This window comes from Pogona vitticeps, chromosome 2 (genome assembly GCF_051106095.1).
Source record: "Pogona vitticeps strain Pit_001003342236 chromosome 2, PviZW2.1, whole genome shotgun sequence".
NCBI classification, from domain to species: Eukaryota; Metazoa; Chordata; class Lepidosauria; order Squamata; family Agamidae; genus Pogona; species Pogona vitticeps.
Window position 1 is genome coordinate 249,321,570 of NC_135784.1, and position 15,271 is coordinate 249,336,840.

At 41.3% G+C, this 15,271-nt stretch overlaps 1 protein-coding gene across 3 annotated transcripts in view; it reads right to left on the bottom strand.

Annotated features, from left to right (window-relative positions):
* SLC12A2 (solute carrier family 12 member 2) overlaps positions 1 to 15,271 on the bottom strand; it is an 89,972-nt gene that overhangs the window by 61,235 nt on the left and 13,466 nt on the right. For all 3 annotated transcript variants that reach the window (XM_020790650.3, XM_020790649.3, XM_020790648.3), the window contains exons 2-7: positions 11,481 to 11,600; positions 9,592 to 9,667; positions 8,848 to 8,943; positions 6,544 to 6,683; positions 5,240 to 5,350; positions 4,374 to 4,482 (exon numbers count right to left, since the gene is read on the bottom strand). In XM_020790650.3, the coding sequence (XP_020646309.3) occupies positions 4,374 to 4,482; positions 5,240 to 5,350; positions 6,544 to 6,683; positions 8,848 to 8,943; positions 9,592 to 9,667; positions 11,481 to 11,600 (652 nt within the window). The remainder of the gene's footprint in view (positions 1 to 4,373; positions 4,483 to 5,239; positions 5,351 to 6,543; positions 6,684 to 8,847; positions 8,944 to 9,591; positions 9,668 to 11,480; positions 11,601 to 15,271) is intronic.

Consider the following 15,271-nt stretch of genomic DNA (forward strand, 5'->3'; position numbering starts at 1 on the left):
ACAATTATTGTTAAACCTGTATCTGGATACTACAATATCCCCAGCAAGCCAGAAATAAACATAATTTGTGCTTTTTGACACTAGAATACAGGGGAAAGGGCACATATGGAAAAGAAGCATAAAGTTAGAGGGGAATGGTTAAGTAGGAGTACTGTGTACAGTTTGAAGAAACATTAGTCTTCTTTGACAATTTAAAATTGGTGCTATCAGACTGGATACTAACTATAAACAAACAGAACTCTGACAGAGAGATACCTGTTATCACCCCACAAGGCATCCTCTAGGAGGGAATGTGTAGGGCTACACTGGAGTTTTTTGTTTGTTTGTTTTTAAATTTATTTCCAGGGTGTCTTTCTCGCAATGAGGGAACTGGAAAAATTTGGCAGAGTTGTTGAAGCCAATGAATTGAGATCCAATCTTATTAGCAGTAGGGATGTGCAATTTTCATCTCTTGCAGGAGTGGTGGAGCCCTATGAGTTCCAGTAGAACATCATCACCTGTGTAACAACTAAACTGGTAGGCTAAATGGATGTTAGCAATGTCCCACAATACTGAATCTTAAAATATCACACAGAAACAAAACCTCACACCAGTTTCCTGTTGAGCTTCTGATGAGTGGAAAGTCCTTCAATGTAGCAATACAAGACCATGCTGCTACCACTGTGCAAGCAGTAATCTCTATGAAGAATCACAGAATCATAGAAAAGTGAGGTTGAAAGGGGTCTACAAGGCCATCATGTCCGACACCCTGCTCAACACAGGATACAATCAAAGCATATCTGCCAGGTGATTATCCAAGTTTTTCTTGAATGCCTTCAATGTTGGTGCACTTACGAACTCCCAATGTAACTGGTTCCACTGTTGTATTGCTCCAGTTAGGAAGTTTTTCTTAATATGCAATCAAATTCTGGCTTCCTTTAACTTGAGCCCATTGTTGCGTGTCCTGCACTCTGGGATGATTGAGAACAGATCCTTTCCCTCCTCTGTATAACAGGCTTTCAGGTATTTGAAAAGTCCTATCATACCACCACTCAGCCTTCTTTTCTCCAGGCTAAACATGCCCAATTCTTTCAGCCTTTCCTCATAAGGCTTGGTTTCCACCTCCCTGATCATCCTTGTCTCCCTCCTCTGAACTTGTCCCAATTTGTTAGCATCCTTCTTGAAGTGGGGTGTTCAGAGTTAGACACAATACTCAAGGTGAGGCCTAACCAGTGCTGAATAGAGGGGAACCAGCATCTTGCGGGATTTGGAAATTATACTTCTATTAATGTAACCTAAAATAGCATTTGCCTTCTTTGTAGCCACCACACTGTTGGCTCATATTTACCTTGTGATCTACGATAATTCCAAGATCCTTCTCGCTCGTAGTTTTGCTGAGCCAGGTATCCCCCCCCCATCTTGTAACTGTGCAACTGGATTCTTTTTCTGAGGTGCAGTACTTTGTACTTGTCCCTGTTGAATTTCATTTTATTGCTTTTGGCCCAGTGCTCCATCCTATCAAGGTCATTTAAAATTTTCTTTCTGTCTTCTAGAGAAGTGGTCCCCAACCTTTTCCCAACCGCGAATCGGTTGGGGGTGTGTGGCACACCCGGAGGGGGCGGAAGTCAAGCATGCGCATATCATGCTTGGGGGCCCCACTCGCGCGTATGTGCACAAGCGTGCTCACAGAGCTGAAACATGTGCGCAACGGCGCTTGTGGGGGGTAGGAGAGCTGTGTTCATGGACCGGTCCTGGATAGGCTGTGGACCGCTGCCGGGTCGCAGACCGGGGGTTGGGGATCTGTGTTCTAGAGCAGTGGTTCTTAACGTGGGCGATAATGCCCCCCAGGGGGCGATTTCATTTTTCAGGGGGGCGGTAAAATGAAAAGGGGCGGCGTGGGGGCACTGGAGCAGAAGGGGGGCGGTAGGGGGGCACTGGAGCAAGCCAAACCTGTGAAGATGGCTGCAGCCTTTTTACAGTGTGCATGAATATATATTTTCCTCCAATCTTAATTTAGTTTCAGAGTTTTCATCTTGAAATTTTTAGTTCCTACATTGCGGTTTGTTTTTATGCCCTTTTTATATTTCTTTTTGCGTCTTAAAATTCACTTGCAACTAAATCATTAAATGTTACTTTTTTGGGGCATTTCATTTTCTTGGAATTGAATTTTGTTTTCAGGGGTCATTGGATTTAAGTGTCTTAAACAAACAAACAAACAAACAAATAAATGAATAAGATATCAGCACGGGGAGGGGGTGATGATAACTTCCTCAATGGCTCAAGGGGGCGTTTTTTTCAAAAAGGTTAAGAACCACTGTTCTAGAGTATTCGCTATTCCGCCCAATTTGGTATCATCTGTAAATTTGTCAAGCATTCTCTGCACTCCCTCATCCAAGTCATTAATAAAAATATTGAAGAGCACCAGGCCCAGGACTGAGCCTTGGGGTACTCCACTAGTTACCTCATCCCAATTAGAGAAGGACCCATTAATCATCATTCTCTTAATACAATTATGTAGCCAACTATATATTCACCTGACACTTGATCTATTCAGCCCACACCTAGTTAGCTTCCTAATCAGGAGATCATGGGGCACTTTGTCAAAAGCTTTGCTGAAGTCAAGATATACCATGTCCACAGCATTCCCTCTGTCTATCAGGGAGGTGACCTGATCAAAAAATAAGATCAAATTGGTTTGACAGGTGTGTTCTTGACCAATCCATGTTGGCTTCTAGTTATTACTGCATTGTTTTCTAGGTGTTTGCACAATGACCACTTTATGATCTGTTCCAGAATTTTGCCTGGGATTGAGGTCAGGCTGACTGGCCTGTAGTTGCCAGGTTCCTCTTTTTTGCCCTTTTTGAAGATAGGGACAATATTAGCCCTCCTCCAATCCTCTGGCATCTCTCCCAGTTCCCATGATTTCAAGAAAATAATGGACAGCGGTTCTGAGAGTTCTTCAGCTGGTTCCTTTAGTACTCTCGGATGCAGTTCATCCGGCCCTGGAGATTTGAACTCGTTCAAGGTGGTAAGGTATTCCTTGACTATTTGTTCATCTATCTCCAGCTGCTATCCTGTCCCTCCCATTTGCACTTCCAATTTGTTTGGAAGTTCATAGTTGGTCTTATTGGAAAAGATTGAGCTAAAATAGGAATTGAGCACCTCTGCCTTTTCTTGTACATGTCTTTTTTTGATTTTAGGTCCTCCCTGAGCTTTTTGTGAATCCATACTGGCCTTTTTGCCACCTCCCCCACCTTTTTTTTTTCTTGTTGGAATTGTTTGTATTTGTGCCTTTAGAATTTCTTTTTTTAGAAGTTCCCACCATTCTTGGAGTCCTTTTCTTGTTAGGATCTCCTGCCATGGGGACCTTACTTATCCTTGTTCTGAGATTATTAAAATTAGCTTTTTTAAAATCCAGCAGACCTGTGTAGCTACACTCTGCTTTCGTTTTCTTTGAAATCAGGAACTCTAGAAGGACATGGTCACGCTCACTTAGAGTTCCCCTTACTGCCATGTCCTCCACCAAGTCATCTTTGTTGGTCAGAATCAAGTCAAGGATAGCAAATCCTCTAGTTTCTTTCTCCACTTTTTGTAGAAGGAAATTATCAGACATACAAGCCAGGAATTTCTTGGAAGGGCCATACTTGGCAGAATTTGCCTCCCAACATATATCTGGATTACTGAAATCTCCCATCACTACTACATCGTGTCTCTTTGAAAACCTTGCAATTTGATTTGCAAAAGTTTTGTCTGCTTCCTCTCTTTGATTGGGTGGTCCAATCAGACCCCAACTACTTATTTATTATTTATTTATTTGTTTGTTTAATTTATATGCCGCCCACTCTACGCAGAGGTATCTGGGCGGCTTGGTAGTAGACTCCAACCAGCAAGTTCCTTTTGTTTTTTTGCCCCAACTAGATTGATCCAAATGCTCTCAATGGGACAGCCATTCTCCTCCTCCTGTATTTCTGTGCAGGAATGTGTATTTTGACATATACTGCAACTCCACCTCCCTTTTTATTCTCTCTGTTCTTTTTGATCAGTTCAGATTCCTGAATTGCTGTATTCCAGTGATGGGAGTCAAGAAAAACCACACCCAGGCTGCACAACAGCAACAACTGCACAAGTGTTGCAAGTCCCATGTTACTATTCTTGGGCAGGACTTTCCATTCAGCAGATCAGCAGGATGCTTTCTTTAATCTCTTTTTTTTTAAAGTTAAAGACTAATGATATAGTTGTACAGTCAAAATTAAAGGTAAAACTGAAAAAAACCCTAGACATTCTACAATTATAAAGTTAAAAGACAAAATCAATAACAATCCAAATAAAATATCAGCGAGTATTGTCTAACTGGGAAAAACTGAAGGAATTCATGTGCTAAAAATATCCCTTACCTTTATAGCCAAAAAAGCCTTTAGCCTTCTTGCTCTCAAATGGAATAAATGTTCCTATGATGAAGTCAGCAATAGCAACTAGCAGGATGACCAGCAGAACAATCTGTGCCTGTAAGTTTAGTGGTTATCATGATTAATCTAATACCTTTTTCTCCAAGTGAAAAGTACTGATTCTAGGTTTGGACATACTGCTTGATCACCAACAAAATACTACAGGAAAACCATGAAGCAGATGCTACCTTACCGTTCCTATATCAAGGGACATTTAATAATGTCTCATGATATAGTACGAGCAGTAAAAGCAGCAGTGAGATTACCATGACCCTCCCTCCCTCCCTCGCAGCAGTCCAAGGCAAACTTGCCAGTACAGGAAAGCTTCTCCACCAGGACACCTGCTGCAACATTTGGCAACTCTGAACAAGAACACAAGGAATTACCAGCAATGATACGAGTTCACTGCTTATCTTTCCCTTTCCAAAAGACAAACTCAGCACCAAGTTTTATCCACTGATTTAAATGTATATAACTTCCCCCCTTTTTTTGGCACAGATACCTAAAAATGGTTCTCAAACATTTTGCTTCTTTGAGACACTTCTCCATAGGAAGTGTCTGGTATTTCACCTCAGGGCAAGAAAAATATCTTCAAAATTCCTTAGAAAATATTCTTCACCAGAAGCCATTTCCAAGCAATTTCCTACATAGAAGTTATTATCATAGATTTACATCTAGATATGGAAAGAACACTTCACTGCTAGAAGCCTGAATATTAATATGATTCCAATATAAGCACTTACAATGTTTGCTTAAATTGTTTTGTAAGGTTTTTCTTTTTATAAGTTCAGTCCTAAGATGTCTCTTTTACTTACTTTAGCTTCCCACTCCATTCCTGCAACAGATATGCCCAACAAAATAACGATTGTGATTGCTCCTATAATTCTGATGTCATTCATTGGATCCAACATCAATACATCATGTTCCTTAGAAACAAGAAGAAGATGAGTTTAACAAGATATTTTAAAAATGTGTTTTCTTTGCTGCTATAGAAGGAAATGCGGAAAGAATGTGTCAGACAAAAATTCATTCTGACCGATCAGTAATTAATTGTGATTCTGGGCTTTGAAGAATATTGTATTCTTGCATGCATAGTTTTTCTTAAGTATTTATTACTGTGTTAATATTATTGATGCTAATGTTCACAGAGGTCGATGCTGAACCTTTACAACTGCACTTTACATGAACTGGTTAATAACCATTTTTCTTTCAATTCTGTCTCTAATATTCGGTGGAACGGCTTATTGAGCCCACAGGCCACCAAGATTCTCAGGAAGCAAGTCAGAGGCTGCAATACAATGATGGGCAGGCTCACACCCCTAAAAGGCCAGCTGTACCTCACTGCTGGTACATTGTGCACAATTGGATTCCCACAGGAACTAATGCCAAAGCAGTTAATCTGTCCACTAAGGGGAGACTTTTTTTAAAAATCTAAGATGACCTCTAAGGTTAAAAAAAAGGGCAGGAAAGGAGGGAGGGAACAATGGGGAACAGAGGCGTTTTTTTCTGGTTGTATCTCAAAGCGGCAGTTGCAAATCAAAGCAAAATGTTGCGGCCGGAGCTGGCCGTAACTCGAATTGGTTGCAAGTCAAGATGGTTGTAAATTGAGGCACCACTGGTAAACTCCTGTAATCCTAATTCATTATTTACCCATCACTTTGGAATACTTAGAATACTCACACCTGATGCCTCCCTTTACTTTGACATTTTCTCCATGGCAATGTGTAAAGAAGGGTGAGCTGCTAAAGACAATCCGACTAAAGATAGAAGGGATCATAAGACACCCAAACTTTCACATAACTAGTTCCACACTTTTTATATTCTGTCCATACTGTCCTTAAGGGGAAGGGAAACTAAGTTACAATCATTTGAACAATGAGGCCAATATCTAAGAAGCATTTTCACTGTGAACTTCAATTCTTACACCACCAAACCTATGATCATTTGCATGTCCCTTTAAAAGAAACAAGGAATCATTCAAAAATATAGATTTTTCATCACATTTAAATGGCAAATTTGACAGTTGTTGTAGATCATTCTGATCCACAAAAAAGCTGAAGAACAGAGAGTGTGAAATTCAGATTGTTATGCTAACAACAAACTAAAGCAATTAGTTTACCTTAAGCAGTTCGACAACTGTTTCTGCAAAGCCAACTACATACATGGCTACAGCAACAGCATTTGCAAATGCAAATATCAAGCCTATGGCACCGCCAAATTCTGGACCCAGGCTTCTGGAAATGAGGTAATATGCTCCTCCTGAAAACAGAAGAGAATTAAACAAGTTCCAAAATCAGCAGTAACCAAACCAGACTCTCCCAGCAGACAACACCATACAACTAGTTGCTTTATTGAAACTTGTTCTCCGTGATGCATGTGTATTGCAATTTTTTTAAAAAAAAATCTTTTGACAAAACTAGGCATGGGCATTTTGTATTCATTTTCCTGAGTAAATAAATATAAACCTGAGGCACTTCAGTTGCTGTGGTGGTCCAATCTCGCCCCCACGGAGCTGTTTGGGCTAATTACCAGGCTCCACATAGCGCTTGGTTCCATCACTGTCATTGTGCTGCTCCCGGAAAGAGCCCAGCACGCCCTTCCTTGCCTCCCTGTGCATTTCACCACTCACTGGCTGACCAGGGAGACTGCCTGTCCTGTCTCCATGCCAAAATGGTTGGCTGTGTGACGGAGCCAAGCACCATATGGAGACTGGTAATTTCTCTAGGGAAAGAAATATGAAGCGTCCATGTCAATTGTAAACCTCATTTTTGCTCCAAATACAAAATCCTTAACTTAAGCTGTGCCTCTCTAATAACAGTTAGATATGTGGTAATATATTCACAACCTAAATTTTGAAGCACAACAATATTTGGATAAACAAAATATGTTTCCCTGATGATGCATGGGATTATTATAAGCAGTAACTTTCATGGAGGGAAATACCGTTCTTAACATACTCATATTGTCTACTGCAAAAACTACACAGATCTGAACACTCAAAATTCATATAAGTAGTTCTATTGCAGTGCAACACACTTTTCCAACCTGGCTTCCTCCAGAGGTTTTGGGTATCATCTCCTCTCAGATCCACCCATCATGTTCAATGGTCAGACATGCTGGGAGTCGTAGTCTAAAACACAGGTCTCCAACCCTCAGTCCACGGCCCGGTGCCAGTCCGTGGCCTGAGCCAGACCAGGCAACAAAGACAGATCTCCAGCCCTCCCCACGGCTGCTTTGTGCACATGTGCATGTGCCAGCGCCAGTGTGAGCGCTCCCCCACCCCTTCATGCATGTGCCCAAGTGCCTGCGTGAAGGGGTGGGTGGGCGCATGGGCGTGCAGGTGCTCTTGCACAAGCGTGAATGGGTGAGGGAAGTCTCACACTGGCGCAGGCAGGTGGGCATTCCCCCGCTTCACGCATGCACCTGAGAGAGCACACCCGCATGCACCTGCAGGGCCTTCCTCAGAGGCTCAGCCGGTCTGTGGTCCCAAAAAGGTTGAGGACCACTGGTCTAAAACATCTGAAGGATACAAGTTTGGGGAAGGCTGCAAGGAAGTCTTCAGGTTCTCCCTCTCCAGGATCACCTTACCACTCATTAATAAAATGTAAGTAATAGACATTTCATTGATCAACTTCCAGGGTGTAAACCAGACCCTCAAACTGTAAACCTATGCATATTTAAATGGAATATCACTTTCCAAGCAAATGGATTTAGTGACCTGGTAGTAATGATGTTTATGAACCCCAACCCTACCAAACTCTAGCAAAGATTATAGTTATAATCTTGCTGAACAGGTGCAGTGAAGTGCTCCATCAGCATAATAACATGGGATTCCCAGGCTTGCCACTGTGAAAGCAAAAAGTGCCACTGTAATACATTTTTCATATAACCCACTTACTCTTTGTGGACCATTCTATGTGAGACTGAACAGGGACCTCAATCCAGGGCTGTTTCAACAAATTCCAATAGGTACAACAGGTCTTTTCTCTCTTCTTCTCCCTGTAGCTCTGGGTGCTACACCAAAACATGCTCCAGATCACTTTTCAAACACTCCAGAGCAAGTCTAGAGACCACACATGGAGCTCCAGGGCATGGGAGTGGAACACCTTCCAAATTCCACTGACAGAAGCAGTTGTATCAACTATATAAGCTTGTTGGATTCCACTCAGTACTAGTTGTAGTTCATGTTGGAAACTTGCCTCCACCCAAACTGTTCAACTGCATCACTTAAAGTCTCAAATGCTTAGCTTTGAGAACAGCTGCAGCAAGACAAATTGTTGTGGGTTTTTTTTTAATTGCCATGCCAATTATTACTTTCACAATAATACTGCAAAACACTTGACAGCAATGTTACATAAAGTCCTACGGATGGGCTTAATCTGAAAACTGTAAAGCAAAGTAGTATTTATAAAGTTATATTTACCTCCTCTGACAAAGCCATTAGTAGCAATCGCTGATGTAGACAAGCCTGTAATAGTAGTTACAACAGTGGCCATTGCAATGACCAAAACTGCAAGACCTGTAAAGAGAAGACGGTTCCAACAATTACTTACAAGAATTACAATTACCCTATAATATTAATTTAACAAAAGCTGACTCTTATTTTCAATGTGTCAAAGTGCCAAAATGTATAAAACTGAATGGATGCATAAGTTTTAGAATATATTAGATACACATAAAGTTATTAACGAAAGCAAACCTGTTCACACTGAAAGCAAACCTGTCTAAGCGCTGCTTGTGTACTGTTCTCTAATAAAAAGGATACCTCCTATATAGTAGACACCATAATGCTTTTTAATTTCTAACAAATAATAATAAAAAGTTTGTTTCTGATGTAATGCTTCAGGGATCCGACATAGGATTAATCCTCCAAGTACACATTTCCACACAGGCTTAATCCCTCAACAATCCTTTCAGTTTCTACTACTGAAGTAACAAAAGACAAAAAGAACTTACTTTGATTGAAAAATGCAAGGACTTATGTACTGAGCTTCTTAATGGAAGTGTTAAACAGTATGCCTTGTTGAAAATTGCATGAGGTACTTAGCAAAACCGCACCCTTCTCATTCTGATCCCTCTCTGTTCTTATAAGTCAAGAGGACAAATAATTAACAATTGCAATATTTTCAAAAACATATATAAATGACGTATTCAGATGCATACTTACCTATGCCAGCCTGTCCCACAATCCAGGACAGTCGGATGAAGAGCATCACACCCCAAATGTTCAACATACATCGTACCTATAACACAAGGAAGAGTAAAGAACATTCATACTATACTCATACTATGCTGTCCCATTTAGTATATCTACTAATATGCTATATTGAAGACATTCTTGTGTAACTGGAAAATCCAAGACTAAGAAGTGGGCTCCAGTGATTTAAGGTAGGTACAAACTGTTGTTTTCTTACTATAATATACTAACACTGTACTTTCTTCCCAAAGGCAAATGATTTAGTCAATATGCACTGGCTTTCCAAACATAACAACTTTAAGCATGTAAACAATTTTACATAAATTTGTTATATTGACACTACCTCATGCAAGATAATACTGTAATTCTGCTTTCCTGCCAATTTTAAATAGTGCTATATCAAAAGAAAAGTCTGTAAACCCCAAATAGTTCTAAACTTCACAATAATAGAATAAAATGCTTATTTGTCCTTCTCTGTGCATTTTGTTAAACTGCTAACAAAAATCTGATAAAACCATGGATGCTTGGTAAGACAAACAAGAGTCCAGTTCAGTTAAATCAATTACTTCTTTCCCCATAGAGCGTCAACACAGTTAAGGTTATAGAGGCTGCAATATTCAACAAAACAGCACTAGCCAAAAACAAGAAGTGTGGAGATTAGTGCTCTATCAAGTGTAGAAATTATAGGGCAAGCAATGTATCTTTTAAAGATTTATTCCATGTTTACTTTGGTTTCTTCATCCCATTCATCAACACTTTTGCCAAACAGCAATTTTGTTCACCAAATAACAATTTTGTTCATCAAATCTTGTTAGACTTTATTTACTGTTGCCAACTAACAAACTGGCCACCGACAGATTATCAGAACAAAAAATTGCAAACTATGAAATATGCAACTATAATGTAATCAATTTATCCCCTATATGTAATCAATTTATCCCCTATAACCTACTTGGGCCAATACATTTGACTGACTACCCAAAGCAATTAAATTTTAGTCAAAATTCTGAACTTAGTTTACACGACAGTAGTTTACACCAGCGGTCCCCAAACTTTTTGGGACCACGGACCGGCTGAGCCTCTGAGGAAGGCGGGGCACCCCCTGCATGCATGCGCACTATCAGGTGCATGCAAGAAGGGATGGGGGAGCGCACATGCGTGTGCCAGCGCTGGTGTGAGCACTTTCACACCCCTTCATGCATGTGCAGGAGCACCTGCCCGCCCGCATGTGCGTCCGCCCACCCCTTCCCTCGGGCACATAGGGGGTGGGGGAGCGCTCACGCCGGTGCTGGCACGTGCATGCGCAAAGCAGCTGTGGGGAGGGGAGTGCATGCAGGGGAGGCAGGAGGTCTTTCTCCACAGCCCGGTCCAGCTCAGGCCATGGACCGGGGGTTGACGATATTTGGTTTACATGACAGTATTACCATTAGTAATAATAGTTTACATGACAGTATTATCATTTGACCTAAGGGTTCTCGCCTCCTCCCCCTGCATACCCAGTTTTAAGGAAAAGCTTTAGCCATAATTTTGAGTTTTCCAAACCAGGAAATAACTTTGTAAGCACTGCTCAAAACTGCAGTTTCTCAGTTTAAATTGTGGTCTGAAAAACTATGATCTTTTCTTTGAAGTGGAAACATAAGGTGGTATGAATGATGGCTCCATTACTGGGTTTATCAGATTTGGTACTACTCACATAAAAAAAATCATATTTGCTTTTAAAGCGAGCCTCAGTGTACTAATCTTGAATGCAAGCATGTTTTGGCTTCTACATCTTCAAAACTTCTGCTAGAAAAACAAACTAGTAGAAGAAAACTACAGAATCATTTGGAAAGTCAAATAGCTACCAAATATATACTCACCAATACACCTTTAATCCAACCAAACTTGACAATCCCTTTACTATCAGCAGTATATGTGGCAGTGGCTTCTCCAGTAGGAGTTCCTTCTTCTCCGTTTGCAAAGCCATCTTCAAATGGTTCCTACAGCACAGTAACAATCAGAAAGAGAGGAAAGAGATTCAGTTTCTATCTGCCTGAATTTGCTATCAAAGTACATTCACTAAGAAATCCTTCCAATGCGAACATTGTAAGCTAAATAACAGGAACATTAAAATTATTTCCACTGCCAACCTTGGAACCAGAAATGGAATCTATAAAGGTAGCCTTCCAATAAAATATAGAGAATGGGAAATCATACAGAATGAATTGGATTGATTCATAGCAGTACATTTTTAATAGCACACGACTAAGAGTTTGTGTGTGCCTACAAGTCTCTAGATTTGAAGCAGCAACTTCAAATGATGTTGCAAGTGAAACAAACCAGGAACAATGCCCTCTCCTGAGGATCATGTGACCTTATCAGAGGGTCTTTAGCAACGTGTAGTCTTTACTTTCACCTCACACAGATATAAATCCCTGTTAGACAAGGAGCAGCAAGTACATTTTAATAAATGTAAAATGAAAAAATTCTATCCATCCTTTCCCCGAAAATAAGACCTAACCTGAGAATAAGCCCTAGTATGATTTTTCAGGATGCTCGTAATATAAGCCCTACCCCAAAAATAAGCCCCAGTTAAGTGAAACCCTGCCCTCCACCATTGTGCAGCAACCAGAATAGGACATGACATTTGAATAAATGTAGATTGTTGTACATGAAAAAAATAAAACATCCCCTGGAAATAAGCCCTAAGGCGTTTTTAGGAGCAAAACTGAATATAAAACCCTCTCTTACTTTCCGGGAAACATGGTAGTATCAAAAGTTACTGCAATCACCATGAGCCCTACCACAGAATTAAAATGGTTAATTTTCCTTGTAACAGACACCTAAGGAGGCCAAAAAAGTGAACATCAAGAACTGGTTTTTTTCAGTTGTGGCCCATACCTCTGGAACAAACTTACAACAGAGGTTCACAAGTTGTCTTCCCTCTCTGCTTTTAAGAAGTTAATCAAAACAGGATTGTTTAAAGATGCTTTTTAGTAAGTGCTTGTTATCTGAGATGTTTATTTTTAAAGATAGTTCTAAGTTACAGTGGCTCTATTGATTTTATGAGATCTATTGTATATTGATTGCATTATTCTGTTAATGTGATTTGTATGACTTGGTTGTGAAACACCCAGGGAGTGTTCTGCACTATGGGATGGTATACAAGCTGTAATGGATGGATGGACGGATGGGGCAGTCAAAGGGCAGTAAGAAAGAAAAGCAACAGATTTTTCACACCCTTTTAACAGAGTCTGTGCAAATTAACAAAACTCAATGAAAGGCACAGTATTTACGTGCTGAATACTGAAGTCACTGCACACTAAGCCTCTTAGCACTTTAATTCTGTCAGCCTAGGGCATATATGGCAAACCTATGGCACATGTGCCACAGCTGGTACACGGAGCCCTTTCTGCCGGCACGCAAGCCATAAGTTGCCAGATCGCTACTCCTCCCCCCCCCTGCACAGCCAAACCTGAGAAGGCGGCTGTAGCCGCGGTGCTGGCACTTCAGCAGGCAGATCCAGATTTCAAAAAATTCAAAAATCCAAAGCCTGGCTGCAATCCATAGCTTACCTTGACGTCCAAATGACTCAAATGGACTTTACTTCTGAAAGTATGGGTATTCTGCTGATGTGTTAAATAAACCTTGAAATATTAATTTTGAGACAAATGAATATAACATGCTGAAGAACTCCACAGCTTAGTGGTAATAAATGATGTTCTGTGATCAAAGCACCATCCTACCACTGGTCCATTGTGGCTAACTTCAGAATATCATTAGAATATATTTTAAAAACTTACTTTTGGTCAAAGCTAAGAAATAACATTAACACAACTGTTAAATCACTGCAATTTATTGACCTTATAATGCTCTAGTCTGTTGCTCTTTTAACATTCAATTTATTAGTTAAGTCAAGTGATATTAAAATATCACCCACAATTGCTAATAATGATTACTACCACTCAGCTTAATGAGAAATATTAAAACACTGCTTCTATTTTAAGAATTAAAATGACAAATCTGAAATCTGTTAATAAAAAAATCCAGTTAGTTAGGGCAACAAAAATATTTTAACAAATTATTGCCAAGCTTTGTTTCAAAATAAACATTGCATTGTTACTACTAATATGCAATTCAGCCCACTGCCCTGGTGTGAGAATTTCAATGTCACATTTATGAAATGCTAATATAAACATTAACAGGCATTTATCAGCTCTCTCAAAAGAGCAAAGCACTATGGTTAACATGAATAAAAGATGACACTGCATTCTGTACGTATTAATTTTGACAAGAAAGTTTGTTTATTTATTCTATTTATACTCTGCCTATCTGGTCATTTCAACCACTCTAGGCGGCTTACAACATGGAATACAACACAAATATAAAAATTTATAACACAATTACACAATTCAGCAAGATGGAAAGCATATAAAATAAGTCAAATAAAAAAATAAGAGGGAAGAAAATCGGGAATTAACTGGGGGGGAAGGCCCGCCTAAACATCCAAGTTTTTAACTGATTTTTAAAAGTACCCAGCGAGGGAGCCACGCAAATCTCCAAAGGCAGATGGTTCCAGAGGCGAGGAGCCACTGCCGAGAAGGCCCGGTTTCTTGTTTTTTCCTTCCGGGCCTCCCTCAGCGTCAGGCTCCTCAGCCTCACCTCCTTACTCGCACGTGTGACACGGGTAGAACTAGGTGGGAGTAAGCATTCCGCAAAGTATAAAGGCCCTAAACCGTTTAGGGCAGGGGTGTCCAACCTTTCACCTTCCGTGGGCCATGTCGGTTTGGGCCACACATAAATTTGGTTTGGGCCGCATGAGGGGGCAGCCCTAGCCATCCTCCACAGCCCTGCTCCAAGCACGCTTACCAGCAGCTGCGATCTCAAACAGCAGAAGCTGCCAGCTTCGACTCCGGTGGCATTATGGGGCTTGGAGGGGGTCTACCTATTGACGGGGATGGTGCAATGCAGTCACAAAGCCCCCCTCTCCCCTCCCCTCCCGCTCCTTCCTTCCTTCCCTCTCCCCTCTACCGTTGTGACGTGCCCTGGCCGCATTCCGGCCGCAAGTCCCGGCACTGTAACTTGAAACTTTGGAATTTCTTTAAAAATAAAAAATTGCACTGGGCCGCCTTATGAGCCGACCTGGGCCGCACGCGGCCCTCGGGCCGCAGGTTGGACAAGCCTGGTTTAGGGCTTTGTGGAATCGAATGGGCAGCCAATGCAGCGCGGCCAGAATGGGAGAAATGTGGTGGTGGTTTCTCACTCCGCTAAGGAGTCTGGCCGCCGCATTCTGCACCACTTGAAGTTTCCGTGTCAACTTCAAAGGGAGCTCCACGTAGAGCGCATTACAGTGGTCTAATCTCGAGATTACAAGCGCATGAACCAAGGTGGTGAGCGCCCCCACATAGAGATAGGGCCGCAGCTGGGCTATCCGCCAAAGGTGGAAAAAGGCGGTGCAGACCACGGATGCCACCTAAGTCTCCATGGTGAGCGCCAGGTCCAGATGGATCCCCAGACTGCGTACCCCATTCTTTGTGGCAAGGGTCACCCCCCAAATGAGGAGTCACCCAAACCACCAACAGTGGGAGCACCCACCCTCAGAACCTCCGTCTTGTCCAGGTTCAGCCTCAGCCCATTTTCATGCATCCATTGCAGTACAGCCCCCAGGCAG